At 49.8% G+C, this 20,058-nt stretch overlaps 1 protein-coding gene across 3 annotated transcripts in view; it reads left to right on the forward strand.

Moving 5' to 3' along the window:
• SEPTIN9 (septin 9) overlaps positions 1-20,058 on the forward strand; it is a 260,626-nt gene that overhangs the window by 51,371 nt on the left and 189,197 nt on the right. Inside the window, exon 1 of one of the 3 annotated variants that reach the window (XM_044983497.1) lies at positions 15,100-15,200. The exons of the other annotated variants lie outside the window; for them this stretch is intronic. Within the exon in view, the coding sequence (XP_044839432.1) occupies positions 15,179-15,200 (22 nt within the window). The 5' untranslated portion in view covers positions 15,100-15,178. Of the gene's footprint in view, positions 1-15,099; positions 15,201-20,058 lie in introns of those variants that run through there. 3 annotated transcript variants of the gene reach the window in all.

A 20,058-nucleotide genomic window follows, 5' to 3' on the forward strand; every position in this document is an offset into this window, starting at 1 on the left:
CTCCTGCCCACACCTAGTACCATAAAGTCACTGCCCTAGGCAGCAAAATCCATCCCTAAGCTCAGAGACCTTTTTTAAAATATTCAAGTTCCAGGGGAATCCTTAGCGAATGAAATCGTAGAACAACTCAATCCTTTCCCCCGCCATTAAGATTTTTCATGGTTCTGTAGGTCAGAGGAAGAGAGATTTTTTATCGGCCTTCACTGAACTAGGTGCCAATTGACAGTATTTCCCAGGCATGGCGACTCCTTATCAGAGCTACTGCTCTTATCTCATGGCTTTAAAGAGCAAGAGGACTGGAGTTATAGATGGAGCAGGGAGAAAATGTTTTACCTACAAATGTAAAACTTTAACCGTGATTCCCTACCAGCAAAATGTCCATTTATCGGTATACCTTATACCAGTTCCCCTAAGCAAGACAACAATACCAGCAGAAGGACGTTGTCACTGTACACTTGGGCTTTTGCTAGGATGGCCAGGTCAGCACAACAAATGTCCAGCCCTCGTCTCTAGAACGTGGTTCACCAGCTTCATCAAGGTGTCTTGTTGGGTGACGTTCTTTCCAGTGCACCTGCTGTGCAGCCTCGCCATCCTCAGGCCTGGGCTGCGCTGGGAGCTTTGCTGCCATTGCTAGGTCACTTGGGGAAGGGATTCTTATTTCTTTATTTTAGTGTTTTGCTGACCTGGCCGTCCTAGCAAATGCCCAAGTGTAGCTACTGTTATAGTGGCAAGATCCTTCTGCTGTTATAGTTGTCTGGCTTAGGGGAACTGGTATAAGCTATACTGATAAAAGGACATTTTGCTGGTATAAACTATCTACCCTAGCAAAGTTTGCCAGCAAACTCTTTGAGAGCAGAGCAGGCCTCACTTCCCGTTGCTTCAGGAAGTGCAAGAACATAAGAATGGCCATACTGGGTCAGACCAAAGGTCCATCCAGCCCAGTATCCTGTCTGCCGACAGTGGCCAATGCCAGGTGCCCCAGAGGAAATGAACCTAACAGATAATGATCAAGTGATCTTTCTCCTGCCATCCATCTGCACCCTGTGACAAACAGAGGCTAAGGACACCATTCCTTACCCATCCTGTGTGATCGCTCCTACTGGATGTCGGGACACGGTGGAAGAGTAACAATGCCTGACATATCTGTAACGCCTTCCACTCAGGGTCTCAAAATGCACTACAGGTATGGGAGCAAATTCATCCTTGGTGTAACTCCTTTGACACCAATGGCATTACACTAGGCAATGAATACCCCATCCTAGATTCTGTGATACTGTGGTTTGAACCATTATAGCTGAAGGCTTAGAAGGGTAGTTTTCAGCATGCCACTGCCACTGCCGTGGAGAGTCATTCAGCTTGATAGGGTACCCTACATTTTTTTGCATCTTTCAAGTCTCAGGTCTGCTAAAAAGAACTGGAAATCTCATGGCAGCATCACTGTGAGAGATCCCACAGGAAAGGATCTATTGTACAGATGGGGATGCTGAGGCCAAAACATTTTACAGGGTCTGTGAATCTGGTATGCCTTAATGTTAAATGGAACCATGTCTGGCCTGCTGGTCAGAGGGGCTGAGCGAATGGAGCTGTGGGTGTTTACACCTTAGCTGTTTCCACTCGGGCAACCAAAAATGGAGGCAACCCAAAATGAGTGCACACTTTTGAAAGATGAGGCTTAAGTGAATTCCCCAAGGCCATGCGAGTTCATGGCAGAGCAGGGACTAGTGTCCAGGGCTCCTGACGCTCAGGGTCCTGCCTCCCCCATAGGACCATTGTCACTCTCTTTATGCCTAGAAGCAGTGAAAGGGTTAACTTCAGAGATAGGTTGGAATTAGGTGACAGGTGAGACAATGCAGTTAACAAAACCCGACCTAAACATTTGTCCAGAGCTTTAGACGACCCCAACTTTTAACTTTCATTTAGTCGTTTTCACAGGCCACTGCCAACATCAGGTGATCAAGGCTATAACTGTAGCATTTCCAGTCTCACCAGAAGCAGGGATGATCCGAATGTCTCCTGAGAGACTTTGCTGCCATGAGATTTCCAGTTCTTTTTAGCAGACCCAAGAGACCTGAAGGATGCAAAAACTGAGGGTGCTTTATCGAGTTGAATGACTCTTCACTGGAGTGGCAGTGGCATGCTGAAAACTGCCCTTCTAAGCATTCGGCTATAATGGTTCAAAGCACAGTAGCTTAGATTTAGGGGTACTAACAGTGTTTGGGGCTGAGACTGTGGTACTGATGGAAGCTCATGCTTTGACGCCTGGCCTCTGACCTTCACTTTGACACAGCAGCAAAGGAGTTAACAGCTGGTTGTTGAAGCCTGGTTGCCTTGAACATGTTCCTATATGAGGTCATTTGAATTTCTTGGGGCAGTCTCTATTCCCTTTTGTTTTATGCACCAGGCGGGCTACCCCAGCTGTGTGCAGCCCTATGCCAAAAAGTGCCCACATGTGCGTGCGTCACTCCCTCCTCTTAGTCGCTAGTGCCAGGCTGGCATTTGAAATGTGTCCCCTTTGTGTTCCTAGCAGGGCAGAGGAGGATGCGGGGGACAGAAAGCAAAGGCTGAAGCTGAATCGATGGGATGCAGCTGTGCACCAAGTCATGGCACCACTCACTCACTTTTGGCCCCACTATGACAGATGAGCTGCGGGGCCAAACTTGCCTGGGTGGGTCGGGGGAGGCCAGTGCTGCTGCTCCTCGCCGCTGCCATTGGGAGAGTCCAATGCTGCTGACTTTGCCCCCAACAATGATATGCATCATGCATAACGTACACGCGGCTGTAGACACCACCAACGTATCTGATGGTTTGCAGGCAGTAAGGGGGGGTTCTGGTATTCAGGATTGTGAGGTTTATAGTGATTTATGTGTTCATGTCTAAGAGTTTCAGAAGTGACTAGTGATTTGGGGTGCCTCGTGTTATACTCACAGCATTCACACAGAGAAGGTAGGTAAAGCCATAAAGGATTCCTGCTGGATGGTTGCAGTGTAACACTACTTTATTTTTTAGAATTCAGATAATACACAAGAACCCCAAAACAGAGAGAGAGAAAACAGGCTGCTCCCAAAGGCAGCAAGGCACAACTCACACCATGTTGCTTTGAGCTGGCTCTTTCCAAACTAACTTTTGCTGCCACTGCTCATGTGCTTTGCTACAGAGCCCTGTAAGTAGGACCAGGAACTTCCCCCCCCCCCTTTCTTAAAGTGATAACTTGCAATTCCAACACAGTCCTCAATACACCACACCTCAGGTTTTGAGTGCACAGCCTGAGACCTCTTAAAGGGGTCTGACTTCTTGTGGAAGGCAAGTGCTCAGCACTCTCTTTACAGTATCTCTGGTTGGGACCCCAATATCGTGAGTCATTTTGGTTTGTTAGGTATATGGGGTGGTCCAGGTGAGAGGGTGGTATTAAATATTGAGGAATATTTGAGGCTTATTGATTTATGGGATATTCTGGGTTTGGCGTGTTAGGGTCACGGAGTTTAAGACCAGGAGGGGCCACCAGATCATCGAGTTTGACCACCTCTATGTCACAAGCCACCAACATCCCCCAGCACCTGCACACTCAGCCCAACAACTGAAATGAGACCAAAATGTTACAGCCCACAGGCAGAGACCAGGAGGGAGTGAGCTGCACCACTGTCAGAGACCCCGGCAATGATCAAGTGAGATATACTCAGATAAACCTGGCAAGTGACCTGCACCCTCACGCTGCAGAGGAAGGCAAAAAAAACAAACCTTAAGGTCACTGCCATTTGGGGGGAAATTCCTTCCTGGCCCCAACCATGGCAATCAGTTACACCCAGAGCATGTGAACAACAACCATCCAGCACTTGAGAGAGAGAGAGAGAGAGAGAGAATACTCAGCACCACCTCAGAGCCTTGACCCACCTCATCCAGTGTCCCATCTCCAGCTGTGGCCATCCCTCATCCTTCAGAGGAAGGAGATTTTAGAAACACCAACAGGACACATTGGAGGAGGGGAGATGGGAATCCCTTCCTGACCTCTGCTGTGGCCAGCTGAAACCCTGAAGCATGAGCTTTCAGGAACGTATGATGTAAACTGGAAGTGAGTTGCTGTCCCTTGCCCTCTACCATCGTAAGCATTCAATTCACCAGCTGTGGAACGGGGATAGTGGTATTTCCTTTCTGTCTTAGCTGTTTAGACTGTGCTGTCTTTGGGGCAAGGTCTCTCTTACTGTGTGTTGGTACAGTGTTTAGCACAACAGGGCCCTGATCTGGGTTGGGGCCTCGAGGCATTACTGAAATACTGTTGCCTTTGGACAGGCCGTCAATCAGGTTCTTTATAGTCTCAGTACCAGCCAGCCTCTGGAGTAAACTCCTTAAGCTGTGGCCCTTTCAAGTGAATATGGCAAGCTGCTGCAGCAGGGGCAGGCGGGGGGGTTGGGAGCAGAGAAGGGGAGAAGTCACAATGGAATTTAGCTTTGTCTGGTTTACTTTGCTAGTCTCGTTCCATTGCAAAGGCAAAACAAAACAATCCCCCTTTAACTGAACACAGTGCACCCAGAGAGAGAGACGCGCGTTCATTATCAACCCTCCCAGCGCCAACATGTATCCAGTGAGGAACACAACAACCTTGATGGGGGGCAGCGGTGCTGGAAGGCACTTAGCCTGCCTGAAAGCACCGCCAACTACTTCACACGCACAGGAGCTAAGCAGAGAACGAGGCTGTAGGCAGCTTCTCCGGTGTCTGGGGGAGAAGAGGTGAAATATTTCCAGGCAGGGTGTTGACAGGTACTGTTGAGATTATTCCACTGTTTTGTTTGTGTGTGTGCGTGCGGAGGGGGGGGGGATACAGCATGATCCCACCTCTTCTATGTAGCACAGGAATGCATTCAGCAGCACAGAGTGGGGATCAGGTGCGAGGAAGGAGTTGTCTGGCTTCAATCAGAGAGAAGCATGGCTAGCGTGCCATTGTCTAAGCGAGCTCGGCGCTAGTTCCTAGGTAGCTATGTTTAGCCAGGAATTCCCCTCGCTGCACATGTTTCTCTTTCTCCTGTGATTGCTTTCTCCCACTTCTTTTCACCTCCACAATGGCAGTTTGCAAACTTTTCTCAAGGGCTGGTTGTTGTGAGACCCGCTGATGGGTTCTCTGCACTTTCTCTTCCCTCCTCGGCTGTCCTGTGTCTTGATGTCAGCCGGGGATAAGTGGCAGTTTCCAGGACTCTGGCTTGCTTGGAGAAATCTTGCTGGCTTCACACCACAGGCATGCTGTGAGCCTCCAAGGCAGGAACATCCGGCTACCGTCTAGTGTTTATCGAAACCCCTAATTGTATCTTAGGCACAGAGCATCCATTCACCCACCTCTAAATTTGTCCTCTAAGCAGGGCTGCAGAAGAGATGGGAACGCGGCCACTCTCTTTGTGTCCTTGTCGTTCCGGTTGGATGACTTTGCTGTTTACTCTGCAATGGAAGCAGGGGATCAGCTACCGTGGACAGTTGATGCTGAGCTGCGAGGCACTAAAGGATGTGGATGGAATTCTGGGAACCATGAAAATCATTCCTGTGGGTGCCGGGGCGGATCAGGTAGCAAAATACAGTGACTCATGGGACTTGGATCAGCTCCTGCTGGCCTGAATTTTTCCAGTTGAATTCCTTGTGCCTAAAAGCAGGCCTGATGATCTGAGAATTGCCCGGGCCTTCAAGATTCTGCCACTCTTAGCAAGCCCCATAGTGTTGCCAACCCAGTCTGGCTTTTGCAGCATAGTTCCTATTTTAACAGGTGGGTCTCTTCTGCTAGCAGGACCTGAAAGACCACTGATGAGACCCAGAGGCTCCCTTGGGCCAGTGCAATGGCATCCTGCTATGTTACCCCATGGCAAAGTTTCTTTGTGGTGTTGCCCGGCAACGCGATGATGGCCCTTGTAATGACGCAGTGGCATGAAGCAGCGAAATCCATCCTGTCGGGACAAACTGCTGGAAGTGGCCGCGCTGGCTAAAAGATGGGAGGGATGACACCCGGGAGTGCCCCTCTCAGGACAGTGCCCTATGCACTGTGATGTGTGGGAAGGGAAGTCCCTCCCCCAGAAAGCTGTTCTTCTAAGAAGTGAAAAACCAAGATCTCCACCAGGCCAGATCTTCAGCTGCTGTAAGTCAGGGTAGCTCTGTTGTTCTCAGTGGAGCTGCTTGGATTTACACAAGCTGAGGATCTGACCCACAGTGGCATCTGACTGCGTTGCATTCAGAAAACACCTATCATAGGTGTCTGGCTACCCACGCTGTTACTGCAGGGCAAAAGCTATGTGGCAAGCCCTGCTCCCTGATAATCACGCCTGGGACAGTCATAGGTTCCACCTGGGCATGGCTGCCTTGCTGGGTTGCAGAGGGAGGACAGTTGCCAAGGAAGCCAAGGCCCTGGCTTATTAAGAAGGGGCTTTAATAATAGAGCTGGGTCCTTGAATTGTATTCCTGGGAACTGGGAGCCATGCAGTGTGCGGCCGGGGTGCAATCAGCTGTTTTCCTTGCATAAGAGGTAGGGTGATGCCCATTGCATAGGTTAGGTTAGTAGCTCTCATGTGGCCTTCGTTCTCCATCCTAGGTCGGAGCCGTTGCAGTGACCTGACCTGGAGATGATGAGAGCACAGATCACAGTAGCTAGATCCTCATCCAGCAGAGGACTAGGTGCAATCAAACGCAGGACCGTGCTTTGTCCCATCAGCCACTCAGTGTGTGTGTGGGGGGAAGCATCCCAGCCCTATAGACACTCAAGCAAGGTGCTGGGTTGGATGGGCAGAAGAGATGGGGTCCTACTGAGAACACAGGGCTGGGTGTGAGGAGGGGAAGCTGAGCAGAACTGAATTAGGAGAGTTCACACTGCTCAGGAATTGACACCAGCTCCCACGAGGTCCTGAGTCTAGTTGTTCCGCCTCCCCTTTCATTCTGCATTGCCAGCAGCTATTAATACATCCGCGCATTAATTCTGAAGTGTGAGCAGAAAGGCTGGAGAGGATATGCTGGGGATTTCCTGCCCTTCGAAGGGAATCAGCCAGGGTGGAACAGAGTTCTAGCCAGCAGCTCCTCTTAAAGAGACACACACGCTGCTCGCAGCAGGAAGTGAAATCGAGTCCAGTTTGTGTGAGCATTAAATAAATGTTCCATACGGGCCTGGGGATGGGGACATGAAGTGAATGCTGCTAATATTTAACAAGAGGCTGCCACTAAAATGTGCCCCCCAGAGCCTGTGATCGGGGTGCCTGTTGTCTCAGGGCTGGGTAGGTAAGAGCTGAGGAAATGTAGACACTTGTTTTCCTATTTCAAACAAATATGCTTTCTCCTGAAAATAACAAGGGAGGGAAGTAGCAGCACTTGTCAAACAAAGGTTTATAGAGAGCCATGTGCTGGGGTGTTTGTCCTCCTGGGGCTATTGACAGAGCAGCACAGCGTCCAGCCTGTATAACTGGAAGGAGCGAGGGGCAGGGTGAATCTCAAGACCTAGCGGGGGTAGCTGGGGTTCTCCTCCTCCCTCAGTGTATACCTATATTTTAAATACGTGGCACCCGGTGCAATCTGGTCTTCAGAGGCATTTTTAGGAGCCCCTGGGATAAGTCATCTCTGGCAGGGATGATTCAGCAGCATCCCTGCGAGGGGATGATTGTCCGGAATCCACCTCTCAAAGGAGTGGTAGAATTCCGTTAAGGGCCTCCCCAACCTGCACGTCACCAAGGACGTGCCAAATTATTCATGCGAGAAGGGGGTTCTTGGAACAAACGCTCAGTGGATGCTGATCTAACATGATGACTCTGTAGGCCAAATTCAGCCCAGGTGTAAATGGGCCCAGCCCTGGTGTAAGGGAGTTGCACCTGATCACGCCACGCCTGAATCTGCATTGCTACAGCCAGACATGTTCCATTGCACATAGTGTGAGTCAAACACATTCATCCACAACCACTCTGCCTCCTGCCCTCACCCTCCTTTCATTGCTTCCCAGGCCACTAGTCAGAGAGTTTAAGGCCAGAAGGAGCCACTGGCTCATCTAGTCTGACCCCCTGAACATCACAGGCCACCAACACCTCCCAGCACCTGCATGCTAAATGAGACCAAAGCAACACAGCCCCCCGGAGCCTAGATTGTTTGTGCCCCCACAATGGCAGGGAAATGATTACGTGAAATATACCCAGAAATTCCCAGCAAGTGACCCACACCCACGTACTGCAGAGGAGGGTGAAAAACCCCTAAGGTCACTGCTAGTCTGACCTGGGGGAAAATTCCTTCCCATTCCCACATAGGCGTGATCAGTTAGACCCTGAGCATGTGAGCAAGAACCAGCCAGCCAAGTACCTGAGAGAGAAAATGTTCAGTGCCACCTCAGAGCCCTGGCCCTCCCCATCCCATGTCCCATTTCCACCCATGGCCATCTCTGATGCTTCAGAGGAAGGAGATAAACAAACAAACAAACAAACCAAAAGGTGGGGGAAATCCCTTCCTGACCCCTGCAAGGTGACCAGCTGAAGCCCTGAAGCATGAGATTTTAGGAACATAAGACATAAACTGGAAAGGGAACACCCAGGGCTGCCAAGCCTTGCCCCCTACCATCACAAGCAACCCCATCAGACAGTCCCACTCATAAATGTGTCCATTTCTCTCTTAAAATTAATTACATTGTTTGCCCCCACAACTCCTATTGAAAGGTTGTTCCAGAACGTCACTCCTGTGATGGTTAGAAACCTTCTAATTTCCAGCCTGAATTTGTCCATAGTCAGTTTATGCCCGTTTGTTCTTGTGCCAACATTATCTTTTATAAGCTCTTCACTCTCCCTGGTGATTACCCCCCGAGGTATTCACGGAGAGCGATCACATCCCCTCTCAGCCAAGCCAAGCTCTTCCAGTCTCCTCTCATAAAATGGACCCTCTGTTCCCCTGATCATCCTAGTAGCTCTTCTCTGCACCCGTTCCAGTTGGAATTCGTCTGTCTTGAACATGGATGACCAGAACTGTACACAGTATTCCAAACAAGATTTTACCCATGCCTTGTACAATGACATTAATTCTTCTCTCTCTCTACTGCAAATGCCTTGCCCACCACATCCTAGGATTGCATTTGCCTTTTTTCTCAGCCTCCTCACCATCCTGTGATCGTCCAGCACACCCAGGTGTCTCTCCTCCTCTGTCACTTCCAACCGATGAGCCCCCAGCTTATAGCAGGAATTCTTATTAGACTCTAAGTGCATGGCCTTGTGCTTCACACTGTTGAATTTCCTCCCGTTTCTGGTGCTCCAGACTCCAAGGCACTGTGGATGTCTGAGAAGTAAAGTAACTAGCTGAATCCATGGCAGCCCAACCTAGGGGCCTGCAGTCTGTGCATTCGCATGCAACACTCCGCTCGCCAGCAGCCTGAGTGCCGGGGCAGGAGCAGGAGCAGGAGCAATATAACCCAGTTAGTGTTTTATGGGAAGAAGATGGAAGGAGGGAGAGTGGCAGCTCCGTGTGCCAGGGACGTTGTATCACTTGCTGGTGTGGCACCTCGTGCAGTGGGGCCCTGCTGGCTGATTGGGGGCCGTAGGTGCAGCTACAGTAGGAATAATGAAGTGTCAGGAGGGATGGACTCTTGGGAGCTTTACTAGGGGAGAAGGGGATTGAAGCAAACTGTCCCAACCAGATGCTTCTTGCGCTGACTCTAAAATCCATGCGACTCCAGTACAGCCCATAATAATATGGGTGTACAGACTCCCCTCCCCCCAAAATGATGTAGATGCCCAAATCCCATTAATTTTAATGGCTATCCAAGCCACCCAGACAGCTTTGAAAAGCTCAGGCTGTAGCCCTTGGACTCATCCCATATGAGCACCAGCTGTGCTAGAAAATAATTCTCTCCTTAACTGAAAGAAAGGAGGAACTCAGACCCTCTGTGTCAGGCACCCAGGTGTCATGGTGATGCACATGCTAGGAAACTTAGAGAGCCAGACAGGAGGACCTGCTAACAGAACTTCTCCATGTCTCATCCCAAGGTCCCTGTTGCGGCCACCAAGTTGGAATTAAAGAACCTGTATGTACTGGATCATCTCAATGTCCTGGCTAACAGCCCCCTGCCTCGGTGCAATGGGATCCAGCATCCAAAGCTGTGTGTGAGCTTTCGCTGACCACATAATGGCTGCTTTATTTGTCCACAGAGTCGCTGCACTGCCAGCACCCAGCTGGTTGCCTTGCAATGTGCTCCAGGGTCTCTTGACTCGGGTGTGGAAGACACGCTATATATAAACCCCAAACTCTAGCCTCTAATTGGATTCTGTTTGTTTTCCTGCTTGCCGTTTCCTCCCCAACGCCCCATCGGAGAGAGATGCCTTGTGTCTGCAGCCCGTCGTAGTTAGCAAACACACTGGTTGAGCGGGAGGCTAAGGCATGGAAGCCTCACGCTGTCCCCCACCCCCGCCTGGCTCAGCAAGCCTAAAGGAGGCTGGAAGATCAAGGTTCCTATTTGTTTAAGCTTCCCAGCCCCAAAGGGAACTGGAGGCTATTTTCAAAATGGTCCACAGTTCTTCCCTAAAGGCTGCTCCTAATTTGCCCTCTCACACCGCTTTTTTTTTTTGGCCCTGTGTAATGCCAACAACTCGGCCTTGTGACTCCACCTGTATTTTTTAACAAGGGTTTTTAATGTTTAAAAAAAGTCCAGGCACAAGAAAACCATCGGATAAACCTCTAGCGGAGCGGCCAATCCATAACGTCCTAGGCCTCTCCTGCACTTTGTCAGTGTCTCTCAGGGGGCAGACACAGCACCAGGATTAGGGCCTTCATAAAAGGCCAACACAATGCGAGTTGCCATTTTGTTCCAGGATACCTCTCTCTCTCTCTCACTCACTCACACACACTCTCTCTCTCACTCTCACTCTCACTCTCACTCTCACACACACACTCACTCACACTCTCTCTCTCTCACACACACACTCACTCACTCTCTCTCTCTCTCTCTCTCTCTCTCACACACACACTCACTCACTCTCTCTCTCTCTCTCTCTCTCTCACACACACACTCACTCACTCTCTCTCTCTCTCTCTTGTCTTTCATAAAATATTTGCAGAACAGCCAGTTTCTCACAAGGAGCAACAATTCCAAGGATGGTCCATGTCCTACTGACATTGAAAAGTCCCAAATGTCAATTTTGTTCTAAAAAATAAGGGCTGGTTTTCATGGATTCAAAATGAGATGCAGAAGCCATTTATTTTGAGACCCACATTTCATGGTCAGCCCTAATCAGAGTGGCTCCATTTGATGTCAGATCCATGTGACCTTCAACGCCCCTCTTTCCCCAGCGCTTTCCATCAGGACGACTGATTTTAAAGTGCCTGTATATCTCTAAAATAACAGCATCAGTGAGAAGCCCTGTCACCAGATCATGTTTTACCAACCTCTTCCTTAGAAATTATTGAAACAAACAGCAGCTACTGTATTAGCCCCCCCTCCTGCTTCAGCAAACTGTTTACACACGTGCTTATCTTAAGGTCATGGATGAGTACAACAGTTATTCAGCAAAGCATGTGCTTAAACATAAGCATGTTCTTAAACGCATTGCGGTCTTAGTGGCGTTCTTTCAGGTGCTTCAGTATTATGCAAAGGAGCAAAAACAAACAAATAATCAAAAATCTGCATTTTCACCAACAAGTGCCGTTAGCAATTGCTATGTATTTTTGTTTTACTTTATGTAGATTTATACAATTCCTACACCATAAAGCACCGATTGAGGACTCTAGGCCCTTTTGCCAGCTGTTTAAAATACAAATATGAATGCAAATAAAAGCAAACTCCATAAACTCTCCCAAACCAAGAAGGAAAAAAAGGCTGAAGCACTCAAATCCAGCCCTTGGCACAGCAGCCCTGAGTCACTAGATCCATGCTATTTCCAGTCATAGGGGAGGGGAGGAAGAAAATCCCGCACATAGAACACCCGGCTAGTAGCTACTGGTTGCCTCCCACCTTCAGGCCTGTACCCACTGCAGCTAGCAGGCAGTGAGAGACATCTCAGGTTGGCAGGTCCAGAGCCACCCAGATCTTGATGGGTTAAAACCCCTATGCTGCATTATTTGTGCTGCTTTGCATCTCTCCTTCCTTCCCATTCATCTATTTCCTCTCTCGATATTTCCCCTTAACTCTTTCCTTTCCTCTGTAGCCTTCAATTGGCTTCCTGCATGAAGAGACTGTCAATGAAGGCTCCCTGTGGGAGGCAATGGATTGGATTCTGTGCTGCATGTAGCTATGCGACACTTACGGCTTTTTACCCTTTTACATTTCGGACAGGAAGTAAAGAGTTACTCTTTGTGGATGGAGAAGCATCACCTATTCTCCTCTAGACATTGAGAGGCAACATACCCTTAGTGAATAGAGCACTGGACAGGGATTCTGGAAATTTGAGTTCTGTTCCTGGCTCTGTCACTGACCTGCTGAGTAACTGTCACTGATCTGTGCCTCAGTTTCCCATTCTGTAAAATGGAGATAATATTGACCTCCTTTGAGATGTACTGGTGCAAAAGTGCTGTAGAAAAGCTAGAGATTATTCTTATATGAGCCGCAAGAATATCCAGAATTCTCATAGTAAAAGAATATGAGAGAGAATCTAATCCCTACCTCTTCAGGGCATAAGCCAACTTCTAACTATTGGGGTCAGAAGGAAACTCTCCATGGGAACAGGTTATCTCATAATTGCTCCTGCAGGGTTTCTTGCATCTTTCTCTGAAGCAGCTGGCACTGGCCATAGGGGCCAATGGTCTGATTCCCTGCAGCAATTCCTTTGTTCCCCTCTCTGGCTTTGGCAGCAACCAGATTCCATCATCACACATGTTAGAAAATGTGTAGCTTTGGGGGATTTTTCAGTACTGCTGCCATAAACCAATGGATAGTAGATCCAACCCAGAAAAAATAAGATACGTTTCTTCACAGCTCCCTTAATCCAATGATTCTTTCATGAGAAGCTTATTCATCCAGACCGATAATGGCTTAGGGACTGTCTTTTTTGTTCTGTGTTTGTACAGGACCTAGCACAATGGGGTCCTGGGCCATGACCAGGGCTCCTAAGTGCCACTGCAATACAAATAATAATCATGAGCTAATCCTCTTTCATAGTCCACATTCCTAAGGGCGTGTGTCTGATACTATTGCAATACACATAATTTTCCATATAGACTGTATGCATTTTGGGGCAGGGACTGTCTTTATTATAGGTGCATGTACAGTGCCTTGCACAATCGGGCCCTGATCAGAGCATCTGGGCTATTGTAGTAGAAATAATAATCCATATAAGAAGATTCCAGGATTGTACCTCGGTGTGTCTCCCACAATGCCTAGAATGTCTGTTGAGTCCGTGTGAAGCAATGGAAACAGTAAGGAACCTGGCCGAGAGCTCTTTTTGTTTGGAATCTCACCACATTGAAGCAGCACTGGGAGTCATGGCCTGTTACCATCCCGTTTGGAAGTTCTCAGCCATGTTTGGCTTTTTGGCACACCAGGCTTTGCAAACGACACCCATGCGACAGGAGAATAACGATAACGGCTTTCCATTCCTTGCCACCTAGTGGCAGTCCCTGCTTTCTCATTGCGGGGCCAGGCCTCTGTTGCATGCACACTGAGGGGAGGGGCTGGGGCCCTTGCATCTGGCCTGTTGACTCTCGGCCTGAGGAATTAGCGGAGTTTTCTCATTGCCCAGCTGCTGAGTGACGTGTCTGCTGCTGGTACCCTTTGTGCTTCACCGCTCAGTGCCATCCTCTGGATCTGCTGCAGTCACAGAGACGGTTCCTGGGTCATTCAAGGCAGTGTGTCCCATGGACAGAATGGCTTGTGGCTTGGGTAGCAAGCAGTGTGACTGCTGCAGTAACAGAAGGTGCAAGCAAAGCTCTGTCCCAGAGACAGAAGGCTGTGGGTTCAAGTCCCATCAGGGGGTTGGCCTTATTCCCACGCTGAGGCCCCAGGCAGTATGTATTGAGCTGGTACAGGTGTTCTCTCAGGGGGAGATGTTTAACCAACGTCTCTTCTGCTTGGCTTTGGCAGCTGTCCAGGTGGCAGTTTCCACATAGAGGAGCCTCCAGCCCCAGAGTCCTTGCCAGCATTCCCCCTTCCTGTCCTCAACAAAAGCAGCTCTGATGTCCAGACTGGCGCGTGAGCTCATAATGGCTGCTCCATTTACTCTGCACACTCAGTGCACTGCCAGCCCCTATCTCATCGCTGTGCAGGAAGGGAGCACATGGTGCTTTCTGAAGCCCAGCTCTGTCCATTCAAGGATGACAGGGCAGCCCCTGACTCCTGTCACCGCTGGGTTAGAAGGGGAGGTTTCACTATCGTTTTCCAGCTGGCTTCAGAAATCTCTTCTCTTATCACTTGTGTAGCGAGGGGAGGGCCTGGCATAGCCGGCTGTTCATGTGAAGGAGAAGCAGGGACTGCTTGCCAAGATTCAGCCGTAAACCTCTCCAGCAGGGCTCTGGTGGGAGACTAAACATGTGCAGCAGTCGGGTCCTTCCTGGTAGCAGGGAAACCGTGATGCTCTGCCTGAGGATGAAATCAGCCTTCATCAGCAGAATAGTTTATGCATGAATCGAAACTTCAGACCTGGCTGGGTGGGAAAACAAGCAGGATCTTAGTTCTTTCAAATGCTTTAGCCACCGAAGGAGGAGGGCCGGGGATAGAGGAAATAGCAACAAAATAAGACTGGGGAAGCAGGGAGAGATTTGAGAAGCTGGATGTGTTGCTCTGTTATTCCAAGGAGTCAAGTTGTGTAAGCATCTCCTGGTGGATACTAAAAGGAGTCAGCCACGGAGACGGCCGCAGTCTCCTGGATTTGCGCATGCTGCAGCTTTAAGACTGTGCTCTGGAGAACTTGGGCTTTGTCATCGTCTACATGCGCTGGAGTATTTCGGGGGGTTGTTGAATTTGCGGGTCATGTACCCCCCTCTTTTTTTTTCTCTCTCTTTCTGCCTCAATCTTTCTTTTCATTTCAAAGAGACAAAGCTACTTCAGTTTGGAGCACAAACATATGATCAGCACATGGAAATGTGGTAATTTGGATGCATTCATGATTGCAACAGATTGAAGAAATTAGACCAGACAAAGAGCTTTTTTTGGGAAGAGGAGGAGGAGGAGGAGGAGGCAAAGAAAGGAGGGAGGGAGGGAGAGTGGGTGAAAGAAGGGGACGCCACCGAAAAAAGGGACGGCGTGACACGCGGATGCTAAATATATCCTGTAGTAATGGAGAGGGACCGCATTTCAGGTAGGCTATTGATTGTTTTATCTCTGCTGTTTGGTTACTCTCCCCTGCTCCCCCTCCACTTCCCCCAGAGTGTCTGCATATTAAGAGAAGAACTGGCCAAGCTCTGGTTTGATTTCAATGGTTCCTTTTATTTTTTTATAATGTTCTGGGTTTTTTTTTTTCATCCTTCTAAGTTCTCCAGACAGCCTGTGTTTCCAACAGAAGCAGAGGAGGGTGTGGAAGAAAGAAACCGTTTTCTGGGTCTGGATTTCATTTGAGTCTCTCCGTTGCTCGCTCGCTCTCTCTTTTATTTTTTTTTATTTTCCAATCTGCCGCACCGAGTGAGGCAGATGAATGCTGAGACTGTTAGCTCAGGACTCGGAGTCAGGGAGAGAAAATATCCTGGCTCTTGACTTAAGGATGCCTTTAGAGCCTGGAGGTCGGCTGCTTAGTTCATATGGCTGGGTTGTGGTTTAGCTCTCTCAGCATGCCAAAGCTTGTGTTAAAGACAATATCTTCCTCTCCAGTAATGCTTGTATTGCTGCACGGAGACTCAGTCATAGGTCAGGAGTCTTCTGCTCCTAGGACAGCGCCTCCTGGCTGCATGTGTTCCCACATTGAGCTGGGGGTTGGTTGTATAACCCTGGAAAAGGGGGTTGATTTCATGCAGTTGGCACGTCTTTGGCTTCAAGTTGCTGGTGAAGTGTGCGTATTGGGGTGGGGGGTGGGGATAGAAGGGCAACTAAACCGGATACATCCAACTCCTGTCCTTCCCTGCAAACCCCAACTAATGGCGCATGTCCGCGAGATTAATCCCCAAACTGCTGCCAATTGGTCAGAAGGCGTCAGGTAACCGGGGCTCAGCAAGCAGCTTTGCAGCATTGCAGGACTTCATGCTGAGCAGTGGCTGAGGCCTTGACAACTATTCATTATTAAAAGCCAAGGGTGGGGATGGGGGAATGTTTGCCCTAGAACTTGAGCCCAGAGACTGAGAATAGGGCTGAGTCCATACAGAGCTCTGAGGGTCCCATAGAGAAGACAGGAGGCCCCTCCAGCAAAGGAATCCCAATGCATTTGGAAAGGCCAGGGGTGCAGGGGCTGCTACTTTGAATGGGCTGGGACTCTGCAGCCATTAACGCAGTCTGTGGTTCCCTGGTGAGGGCCAGGGGGTGTGCTGGGGCGGAGAGCAGATTGCTTCTTACCTGCTCTGGAGCCTGCATGTTCTGGCCGCTCTGAGTTGGCCTGGGTAAAGCAGCGACCGGGCTGAGGCAAGCAGCACCGCCCTACTGGGCATCAGGGTTGGAAAGAAAACCACAAGGACCAGGGGAAGCAGTCGCACAAGGGGGGGGGGTGAGAGTGGGCTGAGAGTGGGGGACTTTGGGGCTCTGCAGTTGGAAACCTTGAGGCATCTGTAACTCCTCTGCTGTCTGTCTGGACACAAGTCTGTGCCACGAAGTACCATTGGGGAGGCTTAACAGTGCTCGACAGAGGGAGCACAACCCTGACGGAGCACAGACCAGCTGTGATTGCCTAAGGGCCTGATCCTGGTAGGTGCTGGGCACCCGCACAGGGCTGGCCAGAGATGGGGGCAAGTGGGGCAATTTTCCCCAGGCCCCGTGAGCCGCTCTGGGTTTTCGGAAGCACTTCAGCGGTGGGCCCTTCACTCACTCTGGGTCTTCGGCAGCGGGTCCACCAGTGCAGCGGAAGTCTTGGAGCGACTGAAGGACCCACCGCTGAAATGCTGCTGAAGCCTTGGAGCGCCGCCCGGTGAGTACCAGCGCCGCAAGCGGCAGGAAAAAAAAAAAGCCACAATCGGCGGCACTTAGGCTGCTCTACCGCTGCCGCTTCGTTCTTCGGCGGCAATTCGGTGGCGGGTCCTTCCCTCCGAGAGGGATCCGCCAAAGACCCGGCCCTGCCCCAGGCCCCCTGAATCCTCTGGGCGGCCCTGCACCCGCAACTCCTGCCCTTGCTGTCAATGGGAATTGAGAGCGCTCACAGCTTGAGACTGGCCTGTGGGAGCGTTCTGCCCCTCCCAGCCCTTTTCCAATAAGGGCAGCTCGGATGACGTGTGTGCTCCTTCTCTCTTGCCCTCTCTTCCCCACATTCCCTCCTTTGCTGTGAGCCACTTCAAAGCATTCCTGGGAGCTGCCCTTGACCCAAGGGATGGAGTGTGTATGTGTCAGTAATACCAGTGCTCCGACGTGGTTAATCCTCTATCGCTGCAGCACGGGCCTCGGCCAGGCAGAGGATAAACAACAGAGGGAACGGGACAAGTTCTGCAGAACAGGGCCAGTCGGACCCGGCACTGAACCGATCTTTTAAATCTGCTGCTGCTTTTCTATTGCGCTGATATTTTCCCAGGACAAGGGGGCCTGACAAACAGGAGTGCTGGCAAGAAACAGGGCTTTAATTTCTGGCCCCAGTCACGTGATTTGAGGCTCTCTTTAGTCAAGAGAAGTGCCAGATCTCCGCTCCCCGGAGCCCCTGCTCATTTTGGGAACTGCTCAATACAAGACACTCCATGCAACCTAAATGCAATAGCTAACAGTAGCAAAGAGCCCACGTAACTCTGGGTGGGATACCTCCCATCCACGCTGATCCTTGGTACCCCATGTGCAAGGGAGCCACGGGCAGGAAAGACCCTGGTACAGTAGTCCACAGAGGCAGCAGCTCTAGTTAACCTCCGGTAGCCTGGCCCCTTCCAAAGGGTCACTAGCAAAGTATGTAAACGGTCGTGTCTGCTGATGACTTAGCTTGGGTGTGCCAGCGACCCCTGCTGGAATCCGATGGGTCTATGCAGATTTCAGTTCCCTTGATTTAGTTGTGTCATGCAGTTGTTGGCAGGGAAGCCAGGCAACAGAGCCCCCAGTTAAATCCTCATCCTGCCTGTGGATGACAAATAGTTGTGGTATGTGATATGCACTAAACAAGGGTAGTAGTTGTATGTCTCTTAACTCAGGGGCACAGAGGCTGGTTTGCACACACAGCTCAGACTTGGGACCGTTTCACTGGGGATACGATACCCAATACTCTGCTCTTGCTTCTCATGCTCGCTCTGTTCTGGAGGCCTAAGCTGTCAGCAGTCTCTGCTGGGGAGGGAAAGAGTGCACTGCAGAGTCGCCAGGCAATGAAGCTCTGTCCAAGATTGGAGAAAGAAAGGGACATGACTAGAGGCAGTTCTTGAATGATTCATCCTTTCGAAAGCCCTGTCTCAGCAGCGTGGGAGAAGGAAATGCAGGAGGGTTATGGGTATATGTAGAGCCTGAGGAAAGAGTTAAAATCCAATGACATAGATTTGTTAATAGTAAACAATATTTAAAAGCTGCGATTCAGGGAGGAATTTCAAATGTGCTGGGTAAGCACTTCTGAGACACAGTAAAGTAAGGGTTAAAGGGAACATAGGAAAATCTTGTTAAGTGAGGTTCTGGGCAGTTCAGATTATGTTGTCAGTTTTCCAGGTTTATTCTCCAGCACTGACTCCTGGGCAAATCGGCTCAGTTTGCCTGCCAGCAGACTGAGCTGTGCCTGGTACCTGGCAATCCGGCTGCGATCTGTGGATCCGATTCTTACTCGGGGTCTGACTCTGATCTCACGTACACCAGAGTCACTCCATTGGCGTTACCCCTGCTGCACACCAGCAGGGCTGATGGAAGGGGGCGGTTGTACTGAGTCCCTATTCCCAGGGGGCCCCCCAAAACATTTGTAACATCTGGGTAAATAAAAGGAAATGGAAGGAGTGCAGCCCCAGCTAACATTATTTTACTGGGGCCCTACATGTCTCTCAATGGGCCTGCATACCAGTGAACAGGAGAGGAGAATTGGGCCCTCCAGTTTCGTCTGAGTCATGGCCTCATAGTCTGCCTGGTTGTGCTTCAGCCATCGTGACAGGAGTTGGCAGTTCAGCGGTTGGTGTCCCAGGCAGAGGAGAAAGCATCCTGCTCTCTCACAGCTCTGCTGGCTCTGCAGTGTTGGCAGCAGGAAAGAAAAAACCCTGGTTTTGGTGAATCAACGAAACATGACTCAGATGGAGAACAGATCTCCGGGGTGCTAGGCGGCCACGTTTCCTAGGCATTCTTCTGGCCAGAAACATGCTTTTCATTAATATTCTACCACTGGAGCTTCACAATGCGGAAATAAAAACTCCCTGTCTGAATTCCCCGTGTGAGGGGCCTCAGCATGACTGAGAATCAAGCCTCTTCTCTTCCGTAAGAGTGCTGCGCTCCTGCAGCTACTGTAAATGAGCATTCCTGAATCCTACGGGCGCTCCCCACACTGGGAGAGCACAGGCCTTGCCACGTCATGGCAGATCAACAGCTTCCTTCTCTGACAGTGGCCAATGCCTGATGCTTCAGATGAAGGTGCCAGTCCCTGTAATACACCTAGTTCTGCAACTGGTGATCCTTGAAGCGCGAGGCTATGATAGTCCTTGTCAATTGTATTGTAGCTTGTTTAAGTACAGAGACATATTCAGCTCACAGTCCTTTAAAAAGTTATAGTCTCTCTAGGTTCTTACACTGCACCTTTCACCATAATATCTGAGCACCCTCAGCAGTGCAGTAAGCAACATGTCTAATGTTTGTTCTCTCATCCGCTCCTCGGGGGAGAAGTGTGCGCAGGGAAGTGTCTGGTTTTGGATTTGTTTTATATACTATATCAGGGGTCGGCAACCTTTCAGAAATGGTGTGCCGAATCTTCGTGTATTCACTCTGATTTAAGGTTTCGCGTGCCAGTAATACATTTTAACGTTTTTAGAAGGTCTCTTCGGTAAGTCTATAATATATAACTACTTTACATACAACAATAGTTTAAATACGGTTTTTAAAATGTTTAAGAAGCTTCATTTAAAATTAAATTAAAATGCAGAGCCCCCGGACCAGTG

This window comes from Mauremys mutica, chromosome 12, assembly GCF_020497125.1.
Source record: "Mauremys mutica isolate MM-2020 ecotype Southern chromosome 12, ASM2049712v1, whole genome shotgun sequence".
NCBI lineage: Eukaryota > Metazoa > Chordata > Testudines > Geoemydidae > Mauremys > Mauremys mutica.